The 16,788-nt window shown below is 41.9% G+C and overlaps 1 protein-coding gene across 1 annotated transcript in view; it reads right to left on the reverse strand.

The window, feature by feature from the left end:
- PSMD1 (proteasome 26S subunit, non-ATPase 1) overlaps positions 1–16,788 on the reverse strand; it is a 115,012-nt gene that overhangs the window by 76,248 nt on the left and 21,976 nt on the right. Inside the window, exons 15-16 of the mRNA XM_024206339.2 lie at positions 16,417–16,512; positions 15,716–15,780 (exon numbers count right to left, since the gene is read on the reverse strand). Coding sequence (XP_024062107.1) covers positions 15,716–15,780; positions 16,417–16,512 — 161 coding nt within the window. The remainder of the gene's footprint in view (positions 1–15,715; positions 15,781–16,416; positions 16,513–16,788) is intronic.

Below are 16,788 nucleotides of genomic sequence, written 5' to 3' on the forward strand. Positions count from 1 at the left end.
GATGACAGATTTTTCAGTTCACAGGCAATTCCGAAAAAAATCAGGGAAAAGAATTAGATGTGGGTTGACTCAAAACAGAATTTTTTTCAAAATTTCTGGTAAATCAAAAAGAAAAAAAAAAAATTTTTTCAGTTGAATGAAATGCTTAATTTGACCTGAAATGTTTTGTTTTCATCTTTCTTTCCCTATTATTTACAAAATAAAATGAAAGGTGATTTATAAACGAGAGTCAAAAAAGTTTCATTTTGAAAATGTAAATATGAAACTTTTTTTTATTTAAGTGGTTTTCAAGTAAAACAATTCACCAAAAATTACACAAATTCTGGAAATGTTTCAGTTGACCTGAATCTGCATTTTTTGCCCAAAAAAATTCAGTTGAAAAATTTCACCCAGCTCTACTTAGGGACCTAAATCCCATTGACTTTCAATGAGAGTCAGGCTCCTAAATCACATAGCACTTCTGAAAATTTTACCCACGGTCTTAAAAATCCAATTTTTGGAACAAGTTTCCTTGCGTTACTAACATGAACTCTGATTATTAAACCTGACAAATTTGTAATGTCCTAGATCACTTTCATGATGAATGCTGTTTATGTTCTGTAAGACACTCTGCTTTGGTTAATGAAAATAGACTAGTCAGTTTCACTAGTTTCTAATCATTTTCAGCTTTGGGTTCTCCTGTACTAGCATAAAGCAAGGGTTGCAAACACTCACGGAATTTTTAAATCCAAACAGTTTTAATTTCCTTTTTTCCCTAAGTCATGAAGGCATTTCTGTTGCTATTAAGCTTTTGTTTGTTTTTAAGGAAAAAAAGGTCCCTTTTAACAGGCAAATAAAGATAAAATAGGTGGAAGGTTAAATAAAACCCTTTTAACCTTTTCTACGCAAGATTTAACAATTGGGTAAATTAGCTTCTCCAAATATTTCCCCTTCCTGATTAACGTGTCAAGAACATAACAGGTTCAGATGACGAGAGAATGACACTTAGGTCTGTATTCAATTAGCCAGAAAAGTTGCCATCTGCCTTTTGCACAAAAGAAGGCTACATGAGCCTTAGAAAAGATTTTCTAAATCTTGAGGGAGCAAATCAAGTGTTTGGGTTTCATTTTTTATTTTTTAATTTGAAACCAGCCTTCAATTGCCAAGATGTTGAGGCTCTTTATAAAAAAAATACCAAAACATAAGAAATCATTCATGATATCTCATTAATACATCCCTACTAGGATGAGTTTAGTATAAGCTACATGCATTCCACTAGCTGAAAATATATTTGTCAGGTAATTTAGGCCCCAATTTCTAAAAGAATTAGAAGTACAATAGAACCTCAGAATTACAAATTGACCGGTCAACCACACACCTCATTTGGAACCATAAATATGCAACCAGGCAGCAGCAGAGACCAAAAAAAGCAAATACAGTACAATACCATGTTAAACGTAAACTACTAAAAAAAATAAAGGAAAAGTTTTTAAAAAGACTGAATAAGGTAAGGAAACTTTCTGTGCTTGTTTCATTTAAATTAAGATGGTTAAAAGCAGCATTTTTCTTCTGCATAGTAAAGTTTCAAAGCTGTATTAAGTCAATGTTCAGTTGTAAACTTTTGAAAGAACCACCATCACGTTTTGTTCAGAGAGTTACGAACAACGTCCATTCCCAAGAGGTTCGTAACTCTGAGGTTTTACTGTATTCTCTGCAATACACAGAACAGAGTGTGAATCTTTGCCCCCTCTAGTGGTTCCCACAAGAAAATAAAAGCCTACTACAGCTGCCAGCTAAAGGAGTTGTTCATTAGAATCATACTTTTAGCACTTTAAGTCCAGATTCAGACCACCTAACTACAATTGTTACATTTATAGATCTTTTTTGCATTTCATAATTCTCCTGAAGTATTTTCAAACCACACAGCATTGTTCTAATGCAGTGGTTCTCAACCAGGGTACCCATGAGGGTATCCAGAAGTCTTCCAGGGGGTACTCAACTCATCTAGATTAGTGTTTCTCAACCTGGGGGTGTCACAGGATGGGTTTGGGGGGGTCGCAAGTGCAGGGCCAGCATTAGGGGGTAACAAGCAAGGCAATTGCTCAGTGCCTCACGAAGCTAAGTTACATTATTCAGCCCCCTACCTGGGGCTTGGGCTTCAGACAAAAAACAGGCTCAAGTATCGCACTGAAATGTAAGTACAGTATTTATATCCAATCGTTTTATTTTTTAATTATATGGTAAAAATTAGAAAAAGTAAGCAATTTTTCAGTAATAGTGTGCTGTGATACTTTTCTGTATTTTTATGTCTGATTTTGCAAGCAAGTAATTTTTAAGTGAGGTGGGGTACATGTGACAAATCAGATTGAAAGGGGTACAATAGTCTGGAAAGGTTGAAAACTGTTCTAATGTATGAGAACGTAAAAATGAAATTGACTCTACAGACCATTCCTATGCTGAGCGAAGAGCAGAGTGAACGAGAGGTTGTGAAAAATAAAGAGATTGTAAAAATTCTTACCAGTTAAAAAAGTGAGGTGGTAATGCAGGAAATGAAATTTAAAATACGATTTTTATTTTGACAGTCCCTCTTAAATGAAAAAAGGTCAGAAATCATAAATTTAAATGCTGTTTTCCACCAGCTACAATAAATATTTTATAAACCGCTTTGATATTACGTAGCACGTAAACATCAGCAAGGAGAGAGGATTTGTAGCCCATGATCATCAGCAAAGAGAGCAGGATGAGGGGAAAGCAGACAGATACACTACAGCATCAAAGTAAACACACCACTGAGCCATCCACTTGCTTTCTGTGCTATCCTGCAATCAACACCCTGACCTTCAAAACATTTCAGGGTTTATTCATGCCTCCGTGCTGCTTTACAATAATATTTTACTTTGACAAAGCCTCCCTTAAGGATTCATGCATTTAAAAAATGAAGCCGTAAAATCCAAAACTTTCAAGCCAATGCCATTTTTGGCTTTACTAACTACAGATGCTTATTATCCTGAGAGAAAGATTTCCCAGTATACAGTTTACTTTGAGAATTTATCCCAGTAACATGAAACCCTTGAGAAAAAGATTTAATTAATTGCCCCATCTTTGTGAGACTCTAAGTTGGAGAAAAGCCATATCAAGCTATATAGCCTCTCTCGTCCTTCAACTCAGCCACTGCAAGACTGGGCCCTACACTGTACTCTCCAGTACTTTGCGCAGTCTCTTTTTGTATATTCCAAGTAGCGAGGCTGCTACCGCTACGTTCCTAAACATGACATGCAAATATACAACTGTCATCCAAGTATATAACAACAGCTACAGCCATGATAACCCACAACTTTCCTGAGACCCTACGTCTTGCTCTCTAGTCTCAAAGCATCTCCCCCCCCACACACACCTGATTTCACGCACAGTGGAGCGCTTATCGGAGGAGCACTCCTTGTACTACTCAACCTGATAGAAGGGACTTGCTGAGCAAAGACTGGCCCTCTTGCTACAGAAATGAAGACTTCACTGTGATCTTTCCACATCCCTCCAAGCAACCAAGAAACACTTTGGAGTGCAGTGTTGGAAGAAAATTGCTGAACACTATGACCAAGAGATGACTTACCACACCTATAGTTATATGAGAGACAAAGATAAGAAGTACCACAGTTCTGCATTCTAATTTAAAAGAACCATAACGAGGGAGCTCTTTCACATCCCCAAGTCTCCTCATGCTCTAAATGCAACTCCCTATCTATCTCCTTAACAAAATGCCAAGAAATCCTTAAAATAAAAGAAACTAGGAGGCACTTCTCCTTACAGTGCATGAACAATGGTCAATTATTACAGCAGGGGCGGGCAAACTTTTTGGCCTGAGGGCCGCATCGGGTTTCATAAGTTGTATGGAGGGCCAGTTAGGGGAGGGGGTCATGGCTTGGCCCCCACCTCCTATCTGCCCCCCCCCCCGAACTTCTGCCCCATCCAACCCCTCCTCTCATTCCTGACGGCGCCCCCCTGGGACCGCTGCCCCATACAACCACTTCTTCTCCCTGTCCCGACTGCCCCCAGAACCCCTGCCTCGGACTGCCCCCTGCCGCCTCATCCAACTCCCCCCTCCTTCCTGACTGCCCCCCCAGGACTCCTGCCTCCATTCAACCCCCTGTTGGGCAGGACGGTCCCGCGGGCCGGATGTGGCCCGCGGGCCGTAGTTTGCCCACCTCTGTATTACAGTGACAAAGACTACTGCATTATTTCAAACTGGAGCAAGTCTTCTCTCAGCTTTGGCTACTAGTGCAATTTTTTAAATTTTCACTACTTAAGCAACTATTACAACATGCACTTTACAATGTTGCAGGTCATCTTGAAGTCAGAGCAAGATTTTAGCACTCTCGCTAATGGTGATGCCACCTTTTCTGATAACCAATACCTTATTTCTGGCTTAAAGCACTGAGTTTCTCCCTACCCTGTTATCAAGGTTGCTTTTTGTGCAGAAAAATTTGTTAAGACAATTCCACCTGTCTGAATTTATATTGTAACCCATAACAAAAGTCTAAAACTCACTACAAATGGGAGAAAACGGATCATAGATTTTAAAGAATAGAAGGGACCACTGTAATCATTTTATGTGACCTCCCGCCTAACAGGCCATAAATTTCACCCTGTAATTTCTGCATCAAGCCTAATAACTTGTGGCTGAACCAGAGCGTCTCTTTTAGAGAGAGACACCCAATCCTGGTGTAAAGATTTCAAGTGATAGAGAACGTACCACCTTCTTTCATAGATCGTTCCAGTGACTAATTACCCTTGCTGTTAAAAGTTTCCCGGATCACAAGTTTATGCTTAAAAAAACCCCAAAAACCTGTTAATCGCTTTGAGTTAGAGCTCTAAAGGTTGATGCTTTCAAAAAATCTAATGTCAGCTACACATTTTATTCTATTTTACTGTGGCCATGTCAGTGTCACCAGCATAAAGGCCAAATACACGCAGACACCTGCCCAAACCTGTGGCAGAGTTAGCTCCATGAACAATTATTTTCAGGGATTTGTTATAGATGCATGCTACTGTTCACACCCAGCCTTTCCGAGGTATAAAATATGCAACTGAAGTATCCATTTGACCAAAGGGTTGTGATCTCAGGGAAAGTTAATCTATTAAATCAACCACCTTTCAAGCACTGAAAAAATTAACAACAATTAGGAAAACATGGCACATGAACCAATCTGAGAACCACAATTCTTTGCTGCATGCTGATTATATGTTAAAACTTTCCTTTGCTCATTAAATTTTTTTGGCATCAAGCAAACACTTAACTGTGAAGTCATTTCAGATCTGATCGCTAAACAAGGTATCATGTACTTGAAAAAGAAAAGTCAAGTTGTTTTTATCTTTGTTAAGACTCTGCTATAGGACTTGTTACAGATTTACTTGAAGCCCAAGGGGAAAATATGTTTAATAGCGTGTGATGGGACTTTTAACAATAATTGTCCTGCAGCAGTAGCACTAATTGCCTAGGGAAAACATAAATCATTACGCAAATCCATTCTCCTATTCTGAGATCATCTGCACATCTTTCACATCAGAACCATTTGCAGAGAGAGTTCAATATGCCCTCTTCCTGTGGAAGCCTTGATCATACTCCAGCGCTTAAGATGAAATATGTCTTATCCAGCTTAGGGCTTGACCCGCTGTGCTCACAGATTAGGTCTAATAAAAATGTAAGGCTTTTTCAAGTCAAACAAGGGACAACTCCCATTAAGAAATAACTTACAAAAGAGCAACAACTCCCAACTGCATGTGAAACATCAGAGGACCAGCAGTTCACTGAACTTGCTAGTAGTTGGTGCCCTCTCCTCTATTGCCTCTCCAAGGCAAGCACATCCAATTACCCTCCAGCAACCCACGGATGTTACTTTAGATCTGAACTTGCACAGGTTTAGGAAACATCTGCACGGGGAAGACGCTGCAAGTGCCACAGAGCAGAGTAACTAGGAAGTTGAAGGTATATTCGAAGGGGAAAGGCAATAAATTGACCGAACACGGCGGCTGACTTGTTACCATTTTTAAAAACTGCTAAAGAAGGGGGCTCAGCACAAGAGTGGGCTAAGGTGTAAATACCTCCAAAAGCCAGTGTGAGATCAGCCCTTCCTTTGCTGACAAACCGAAGAGGAGACCGATGCTGCCTTTCTAACAGATGTCAGCATCTGGAACGGCAGAGGCGCCACAGCTCAGGAAACAGGGCTAAGAAGCGCGTAAAGCGCTATGTAAAAGGTATCTTAAAATTGTCACAAACACGGCCACTGTTTCCTCCTTCCCACAACGAGCCCGAGGGCATGCCGCAGTAACCAGCTCCTGACCCAGGTGCCTCAGCACCACTGTGCATAAAGGTCAAGCTCAGTTTTAGCAATATAACGGCTGACCTCCTTCCCATGCTGCAGTCCAGCTACTTCAAATGTTCTCTGCAGACAGCTCACTCGTCTCCACTGAGTACAAAACAGATGTAAGCCATAAACACGCAAGGGCTTAATCCTGATTTTCAGAGGGGCTGAGCCCTACAATTCTGGAGTTGATAAGCAGGCTACTCAAGCCATTGCTTTCTAAGACAACCGAAGCCATAGTTCATAAATAAATGTTTTTTATCTTCATGCAAGAATATGTTGGTCTTTAATCCTCCAGTGTGGAAGGGCAGAGGCAGGACAAGATTCGTAGTTGTTTCAGGGTGCACCCATGGGCATGCAAGATGCTATTCAATTCCTGATCTCTAGCTCACAAGGTTTTCCTAGATTCCAAGGCCAGAAGGGATGGACCACTGTGATCCTCTAAGTCCAGTGGTCTCCAAACTTTTTTGATCGGGCACCCCATCAGTAAAAAAATTTTGAGCACGCACCCCCTGCCGCGCCGGCTCTACCATTTTTGCCGAAGCAGGGAGAAAAAAAAAGAAAGAGCCTCCACCACAACCCTTGGTATATTGAAAAAAAAAAAAAAAAAAGGCGCTCCTCCTGCCGCGCACACCCAAGGATCCTCTTGCACGCACCCCACTTTGGAGACCACTGGTCTAGTCTGGCCTCCTGTATAAACAGGCCAGAGACCTGCCCCACAATAATTCCTAGAGCAGAACTTTTAGAAAAACATCCAATTTGGATTTAAAAGTGGTCAGTGATGGAGAATTCACCACAACCCTTGGTATGTTGTTCCAGTGGTTAGTTACCCTCATTGTCAAAACGTACACCTTATTTCCAGTCTGATTTTGTCTAGTTTCAACTACCAGTTACTGGATTTTGCTAGACCTTTCTCTGCTCGACAGAAGAACCTATGATTGAATATTTGTTCCTCATGTAGGTACTCACAGACTGTGATCAAGTCACCCCTTAAGCTTCTCTTTGTTAAGCTAAATAGATTGAGCTCCTTGAATCGTCTCAAAAATTAGGAGGTGAGTGAAACAGAAATTAAAAGCTACAGTACCAAAGGTAAAATCCCTGCAAGCTGCGTGGAAACTTTTTAAAGACACCATAATAGAGGCTTAACTTAAATGTATACCCCAATTTAAAAAACATAGTAAGAGAACCAAAAAAGAGCCGCTGTGGTTAAACAACAAAGTAAAAGAAGCAGTGGGACGCAAAAAGGCATCCTTGAAAAAGTGGAAGTTAAATCCTAATGAAGAAAATAGGAAAGAGCATAAACTCTGGCAAATGAAGTGTAAAAATATAATTGAAAGACCAAAAAAGAATTTGAAGAACAGCTAGCCAAAGACTCCAAAAGTAATAGCAAAAAAAAATGTAAATACATCAGAAGCAGAAAGCCTGCTAAACAACCAGTGGGGCCACTGGACGATCGAGATGCTAAAGGAGCACTCAAAGACGATAAGGCCATTGTGGAGAAACTAAATGAATTTTTTGCATCGGTCTTCACTGTTGAGGATGTGAGGAAGATTCCCAAACCTGAGCCATTCTTTTTGGGTGACAGATCTGAGGAAATGTCCCAAATTGATGTGTGTCATTAGAGGTGGTTTTGGAACAAACTGATAAACTAAACAGTAATAAGTCTCCAGGACCTGATGGTATTCACCCAAGAGTTCTGAAGGAACTCAAATGTGAAATTGCAGGACTACTAACTGTCATCTATAACCTACCATTTAAATCAGCTTCTGTACCAATGACTGGAGGATAGCTCATGTGATGCCAATTTTCAAAAAGGGCTCCAGAGATGACCCTGGCAACTACAGGCCAGTAAGCCTCACTTCAGTACCGGGCAAATTGGTTGAAACTATCGTAAAGAACAAAATTGTCAGACACACAGATGAACATAATTTGCTGGGAAATAGTCAACATGGTTTTTGTAAAGGGAAATCATGCCTCACCAATCTACTAGAATTCTTTGAGGGGGTCAACAAGCATGCGGACAAAGGAGATCCAGTGGATATAGGGTATTTAGATTTTCAGAAAGCCTTTGACAAGGTCCCTCACTAAAGGCTCTTAAACAAAATAAGCAGTCATGGGATAAGAGGGAAGGTTCTCTCATGGATTGATAACTGGTTAAAAGATAGGAAACAAAGGGTAGGAATAAATGGTCAGTTTTCAGAATGGAGAGGGGTAAATAGTGGTGTCCCCCAGGGGACTGTTCTGGGCCCAGTCCTATTTAACCTATTCATAAACGATCTGGAAAAAGAAGTAAACAGTGAGGTGGCAAAATTTGCAGATGATACAAAACCACTCAAGTTAATTAAGTCCCAGGCAGACTGCCAAGAGCTACAAAAGGATCTCACAAAACTGGGTGACTGGGCAACAAAATGGCCGATGAAATTCCAGGTTGTTAAATGCAAAGTAATGCACATTGGGAAACATAATCCTAACTATACATATACAATGATGGGGTCTAAATTAGCTGTTACCACTCAAGAAAGAGATCCTGGAGTCATTGTGGATAGTTCTCTGAAATCATCCACTCAATGTGCAGCGGCAGTCAAAAAAGCGAACAGAATGTTGGGAATCATCAAGAAAGGGATAGATAATAAGACAGAAAATATCATATTGCCTCTATATAAATCCATGGTACACCCACATCTTGAATACTGTGTGCAGATGTGGTCGCCCCATCTCAAAAAAGATATACTGGAATTGGAAAAGGTTCAGAAAAGGGCAACAAAGCTGATTAGGGGTATAGAACGGCTTCTGTATGGGACTTTTCAGCTTGGAAAAGAGGCGACTAAGGTGGGATATGATAGAGGTCTAGAAAATCATGAGTGGTATAGAGAAAGTAAATAAGGAAGTGTTATTTACTCCTTCTCAAATTACAAGAACAAGGGGCCACCAAATGAAATTAATAGGTAGCAGGTTAAAAACAAACACAAGAAAGTATTTTTTCACACAATGCATTGTCAACCTCTGGAACTCCTTGACAGAGGGTGTGGTGAAGGCCAATACTATAATGGGGTTCAAAAGGGAGCTAGATGGATTCATGGAAGATAGGTCCATCAATGGCTATTAGCCAGGATGGGCAGGAATGGTGTCCCTAGCCTCTGTTTGCCAGAAGCTGGGATTGGGTGACAGGGCATGGATCACTTGATGATAACCTGTCTGTTCATTCCCTTTGGGGCACCTGCCATTGGCCACTGTCAGAGGACAGGATACTGGGCTTGATGGACCTTTAGTCTGACCCAGTATAGCCGTTCTTATGTTCTAATCTCACTATAAGGTATGGTTTCTAATCCTTTAATCATTCTTATGGCTCTTCTCTGAACCCTCTCCAATTTATCAGCTTCCTTCTTGAATTGTGGTCACCAGAACTGAACACAGTATCCCAGCAGCAGTTGCACGAGTGCCTAGTAGAGAGGTAAAATAACTTCTGCTCCTACTCAAGATTCCTCTGCCAAGCATCCAAGGACTGCATCCAATCCTCGGCAGTACAGAGGCCAGGCCAAGCCCTGCCTGGTAGCCTAGTATCCTAGTATTTAGGGCTCCTAACTATCATATTGGTTGTTCAGAGTCAGAGTAAATGCTGTAGCCAGGGAAAGGATTAAGGACAGGAACGGGGATAAGAACAGGTTCAGGACTTCCAGCTCACCTGGCTAGACTTTAGCATGCACAAGATCTGTAGCTTAGTTTAAAGAGATGCCATGTGCCATGCGGAGGTCCTATTCTCGCTACTCACTGTGGGGTTCTGTGGAGGTAGAGATGCCATGTTGCATGTCAAATTTAAGGAGAGGCACAGCAACAGAAAATAAAAAGATACTTGCAGAAGCAGGCTGGTACCTAGTGCCCCACAGAGATGTCAGGATACAGTAAACAGTTTAAATCAGAGCCGTGAAAGCCTCCCCTTGTAGCAGGAAATTATCAATTACCAATTATGCTTTGTGTTGGTGGAGAGGGGAAAGTGACAGTGAGATCAAAGAACAAAAATGTTCTGCCAGAACCCGTTTGGATGAAAGATCCCTGCGAGAATGGAAGGAGCGTGCGGAATCTTCCTTTTGTTTACAGACACACAGAGGTCACTTAAACAGTACCAGTTGGGCTCTGGCGACGCTAGCTCCCTGTGTGGTGAAGAAGGGGTTGTGCCCATGTGCATGGTAGAACAGCTCTTGGGAGACACCTGCTGCCCATGCAGGGAATTGAGAATATTTATAAACTGAGTTCATGATGACAACCACTATGTGCTGAAGTCTTGGATCACACACAAGAGAATCAAACTGAGTATTTTTCAGACGACGAACAGGACAATTTTGTAACTTGCGATCAAGATTGTCAAGTGATTTGTGGTAACCCCATTTTTGGGCACCCGGCTTTAGGCACTTTTAAGAGGCCCGCTTTTCAGAAGGTGTGAATTAATTCTTCTTTGACTTACTGGCATTCTGTAAACAAAGGTCTTAAATGGTAAACGCCTAAAATTAAAATAAACACACAATTAAACCTGAGAACATACTGCATGTCTACTCACCCCCTTCTTATCTATTCAAAATGCCACTGCTAAACTCCTCTAGGCTCATTGCTCTGAATACATCACCCCTTCTTTTTAAGTCCCTCCACTGGCTCCCCCTAATCCACTGCATTAACACAAACTTCCAGTCTTTTCTGACAAAGCCCTCCACATTTTAGCCCCACCCTACCTATATGCCCCATTAGCTTATTGCAAGGTCAATTCCGGCCTTTGCTCCATCAATGACACCAGCCTCCATTGCCCAATTCTCTGATAAGCACTTCTGTGTTTTCACCCACATCGCCCCTTACGAGTGGTGAAAGCGCCCAGGCAAAATCCAGAAAGCCATCACCTTGTTCTCCTCCAAGTCCTTCCTCAAAATTCACTTCTTCTGTAGTGTGTTCGGGTAAACGGCAACCTGACAACTGCAAGGCAGGGTAAAGCTGCAATCATTCTACTGACCAGCTAAGAGTTGCGTGTGTCCTGCTATATTTGTTATCCTGTCTCCCAGACCCTACCCCAGCTTCCTTGTTTGTCTCCTCCACCTGCTATGTCTTTGTCTTAAAGCCAGTCCACAATTTGGGGCATGGCCTGACATCTGTGATGGGTTTGAACAGCCTCTAGCACAATGGGGCCCAACCTGGTTACGGCCTTTTACATACTGCAATAAGTGTTAAATAACGATGCAGGTACTTTGTCTTCTGCTTAAAATAGCCAATAAAGTAATAATACTTTACACAATAATATTTTTCACCTCCACTTCTCACAGGACTTTACAAAAGCAAGTATCATTACCCCATTTTAAAAACGGGGAGCACACACCAAGACAGCCAAGGCCACACCAATAAGTCAATGGCAGTGCAGGAAGTAGAACCCAGATGACTTCCAAGTCCTTTTAGCCACTAGAAGATAATGCTGTCATTCACACCAAGGCCTGCAATATGAGCCAGCGGTCTGGACAGTAACTCTCTTGAACAGTCCATGCTGAAGCAGTGATTTTTAAGGAGTCTTTTTATTGAAATACTTGCTGTTAATGAGATGAAGTGATTCCTGTTCAGAAAGCAGGCGTGGCCCTCTCCCCTTAGGACTGGCCATGCTGCCTCTAATAGACTGAGTAAATGAACTAGAGTGGAATTGGGGAGTGTACTGTACCCAGGCCTCTCGGGGGTCTGTCTACACAGCCAGGTGACTCGGACTCACAGGGCTTGGGCTGCGGGGCTGTTTCACTGCTGTATAGACGTCCGGGCTTGGGCCCGAGCTCTGGAACCCTCCCACCTTGCAGGAGCCTAGAGCCCAGGATCTAACCTGAGCCCGGATGTCTACACAACAGTGAAACCGCCCTGCAGCCTGAGCCCCATGAGTCCAAGACAGCTGGCACAGGCCAGCCATGGGCACCTAGCTGCTGTGTAGACGTACACTGGGAAGAGTATTAACATCATGTCACCAAGCCAGCCCACGTGCTATTTGTATCATTTGAAGCAAGTGCTTATCCCCCTTACGCAACCCTCTATTCTTGCCTGCATTTTTTGCCACTAATTTCCCAGGAAGTACCTGCAAAGTGCCCAATGAAGACTTCTAAACACCTAGGACATTCTCCTGGTGAGCAGATCTTTGCGCTAATATGTGAAGTCTGCAAAGTCACAGAGCCGGAGCATCTAACAGTGATTTAGCTTCTTCTGGTTTCATATCAACACGTGAAATCACAGATAAAGTTCCTTGCGAACATATACTGCATGTGGTTGCAATATCTTTCAGAACCATATTGTCTATTACATTGAAAACCTCAAAAAGCCATTATATGGAGATAGGCCAGACAGTATGTTTTATAGACTATTCATAGCCCTTTGCAGACAATACAAATTATGTGCATTTGTATGTTCCTGGAATCACAGGGGGATTAGAGCAAAATCCCAAGGCTGGCTTTGAAGCTTGACCACCTGGCAGATAGAAGAAAGGACTGGTTTACCTGTTTTCAAGAGGCTGAGAGTCAAAGCAAGACACTGAGTATAAACAGACTCAGGGTCTTCTGTTTGACTCAGCAAATGAACAGGACTTTTGGTCCTGGAGGGTGCCCCCAACTCTTACTGAGGGGTTGGAAGGCCTTTGGCCTACCACGACCCCGTAGGGCTGATTAGCAATTACTGAGTATGTTTAGTAAGCACGTAAATCCCTGCATTGTTTTTAGAGGTTTTCCCTGTGATGCTTTTTCCCTAAGAATCAATGTAATCTGCTTTGTGAAGGCTGGTTGGTAGCTTGTGTAGCCCCTAGAAAAAGAGTAAATTACAGGTGCTGGACCCCAGTCTGACCTGTTGGGGAAATCACAGTGAGATGCAGAGAGACTAAGTCTAACCCCCACCCTGATCTGAATGTAGACACACACCGGTCTCTGCCTGAAAGGGGTGACTGCTAGGACACTTGAAACCTTAAGAGGGTGCCCACGAGGAGGTTACGGGTGGGGTGCGTTAATGGGGCTGATAACCCTGAAACGGTGTTCCTTCACAAAGTGCTTCTTCTACAGCCACATGGGAGGCCCTTAATTAAAGTTCTGCCTTCCCAGGAGTCGATTCTTTAGGGCTTGGAGCAAAGCAGAGACAACATGCTCAGCGCTGGGGACAGCAAGTGTTCTACGTTGCTGAAGATGACTAACGCCCATAGAGAAGCAGCTCTCCTCAGCCAGAAAAATAGCTGTGCTAATGTGCAAGTGTGGGTAACTAAACAGGGAGTCCCCCAAAAGCACCGGGGTGGGGGGAGTGATGGGAGTACTTCCATGCAAAGGCTGACATTAAAAGCTTTTATTCATTTATTTAGATAGATACTTTCACTGATGGGAAATTAGCTCACATCACAACTGTGCCTAGGATGGTGATGCTACTAGCAAGCTTAGTAATTGGGCAACCATCCTCTCTCTGGTTTACTCATTAATAAGCAAAGATTGTTTTCACTCACTATCCCCAACACCTTATTCTATTAGTGTGAGCGTTAGGTTTAAAAAAAAAAAAAAGACACAAGGGAAGACGAGGGTTTATGGCAAAGCACAGGACTGGGGGCAGCAGACTCAGCTCTTTCATAGACTTGCTGGTATGATCTTGGGTAAGTCACATCACCCCTTATGCCTCAATTTCCTCCACTGTAAAATTAGGTTGACACATACCTAACTCACAGGGTTCTAGTCTAAATTCATTAAGTGCTTTGAGATCGCCAGACAAAAGGCATCATAGAAGAGCAAAATATTAGTAATAAAATCTTACTTAGTATAGCACATTTCACCCAGAATGATCCCACATGTTGTGCAGACTACAGACCCACTCTATAGACTTGGGCATGAAAAGGTGGGATTTAGGTGCCTAGAAGGGGATACCAGTACCAATATACAAGAATGATAGTCCAAGTCTGAAACTTGGCCTCCCATGTTAATATAGGAATGAAAATTTCAGGCCAAGTTTCCATCTTCCCAAGTTGATAAATACACATGCCTATGGCATTGTAAAGTGCTACCCACAGAATCAGTGTGAGAGTGATTTGACACTAGAAGAAGACAGCCAAAAAATATTTGCTCCGACTAATTTCAGAAGATGAAAGACTTACATGCCCCATTTTGGCATTACAGTCTGCATAACTAAAAGGTGGTTTTAAAATGTGGAGGTTATTTTTAACAAAGTCTTCTTTTCAAAACAATCTCCTACCTTCAAAGTTAGTTCTAGAGAAGTAACTGCTTCCAGTAACATTTTAGGCAGTCATCAGGCAGACACATTTGTTTTGGAAGTGTCATCTCAAGGGTGTCTAGTAAGAGACTGTATATTCGACTTTTAATTAACTTATCTTGCAAACGGAATGAGGAATTCAAGTTTTCCAACTTCATCTCACTCTACTCTATTCAGGCAATTGGGCCATATGTCTGGAGACCTCCTGAATAGCTCATTAAGTTGTCTGCTGAATATTTATTTAGGAAGTCTACTGCTATAAATGACTGCGGTTTCTTAAAAATAAAAAAAAAAAAGTTACTTTATCCAATATGTACTGAGCAAAACTGCTGTTCAAGTCTTAGCCATCCATTATTTGATACAACCAGATACATTCCCTAAATCACACTCCCTGTAACTAGACTTCACTCGCTTAATTCCACTTGGCAACTCGCTGTGGAAAATTTCAATAAGAGTTTAATTAAAAGACACAGAAGTTTTACATGCTAGAGCGTCTCAGAAACTTACTTTAATCCACTTTATTTCCTCGTACACAATGAGCCAGAGACTACATACGTTATATCCAATGGTTCCTGTAAAGCGCCCAAGAGTTGGTACCAGCTCAGAGGGTCAATTTTTATTTTCTTCATACTTTGCATATTAGATTTAAGCCAACTTCTCCTTAAAACATGTACAGAAACTGCAACTTTCACTTGAGGTGTATGATTACCCTCCACACACCCCAAAAGTCAGTCAAAGCCACTTAGAGGAAATACAAAATACTACATCAGTCAAAGGTTTTTACTCAAGTATACATTTTGCCCCAAAATGTCATTTCCCATGTGTAGATTCACCATAACAGGGCACTGTGCAGTTTCAGATGGCTTCTCACAAGAGACCACACCACCACTCACAACGCAAGGTTGCATGACTCATTTTTTCGTGTATTTATATCTCATCCCAGTACATACCAATACATCCACTGGTCCATTAAATTCACAGCAGATGGGCTTTACTACTGACCCAGATTTCGTTCTCCCATTATTCTATGCGTTTCCATTAGCAACTGATTCAGTTAGTGAGATGGAGGAAGCACACATGCTTTCAAAAAAAATCTCCCAGACAAATCAAATTGAAGGCTGAAGAACTGATGGAGTTAGAAATTGTACCTGAACAGAATGAACCCCAGTGACTCAACTGCTGCCCGCCTCACATCATCGTTGACATCACTCACCTATGAAAGAGGAAACAAGATGTTAAGAGAATGGTTCAAAACCCCCAACATTTTGCGTCAGCTCTCATGCAGGTGATTTGATCTGGGATATAGGCCTGGGATTACAGAGATAGAAAAATTAACAGTCACATTCAGTGAGGTAACTGATCCTTGGCTGAAATAGACTCACAAAGAACTACCATTCCCACACTGTGACATGTTTTAAGTCCTATTTTTTTTTGGCTCACAGACCTATTAGTCAGAAAGAGCTGATGGCCTCCATATTTTAGAGGCTACCCTGTTTCTGCTGAGCACAATAAATTATGATGAAGGTTATCTGGAGCAGATAAGAAACTCTTGGGCCCAGCTAGCACGTACTCTAGGGCAGCGTTCTACTTTTTAGCATAGTGTTGCTTTAAGCGATATTGGAGTTTGTTTATTCTCTTGCTGAATGTCTCTTAGCTTTAATGTTTGCAAATCCTATGACTTCTAATCCTTGTGTTTCCATTAAGCAAAGAGAGGCCACTTATTCCCTTTACATCACTATTTTAGATTAGAATATTAACCTTACAGCTACCAAGTTCTGTCAATGGACTGTGTATTTGCTGCCACCACCCCAACTATCCCGTTACCTGCCCCAGACTCCGCAGAACTTACAGCAACATGCAGCAGACGTCTGATTGCCTTGTTGTTCCCTGAGCCGCAGTAAGCCATAGCTACAGTGTACATTCCTGAACGACGGAGGATTGGATCCTGGAAGACACAGAGAGTGCTTCAATATTTATATTTCTACAGACACAGCTAGGAGTCAGAAGTTCAGTTTCCAAGTCTACTCAATTCCTGGGCTCTGAAGCTGCCAACAGGGGGGAAAACGGGCTATAGGCACCTGTCTACTAGGCATGGGACATGCCACAGAACAGCCATCAGGTGGGAATGCCAGTTGGCACTAATAACCTAGAGGTAAAAAGTATCATGCGCTGTGAATCGTCCAACCCTTTCAGAATAACTTCACTGACCACTGCCACACAT

Source organism: Terrapene carolina, unplaced genomic scaffold (assembly GCF_002925995.2).
Source record: "Terrapene carolina triunguis isolate 2854851 unplaced genomic scaffold, T_m_triunguis-2.0 Scaffold88, whole genome shotgun sequence".
In the NCBI taxonomy this organism is placed as follows: Eukaryota; Metazoa; Chordata; order Testudines; family Emydidae; genus Terrapene; species Terrapene triunguis.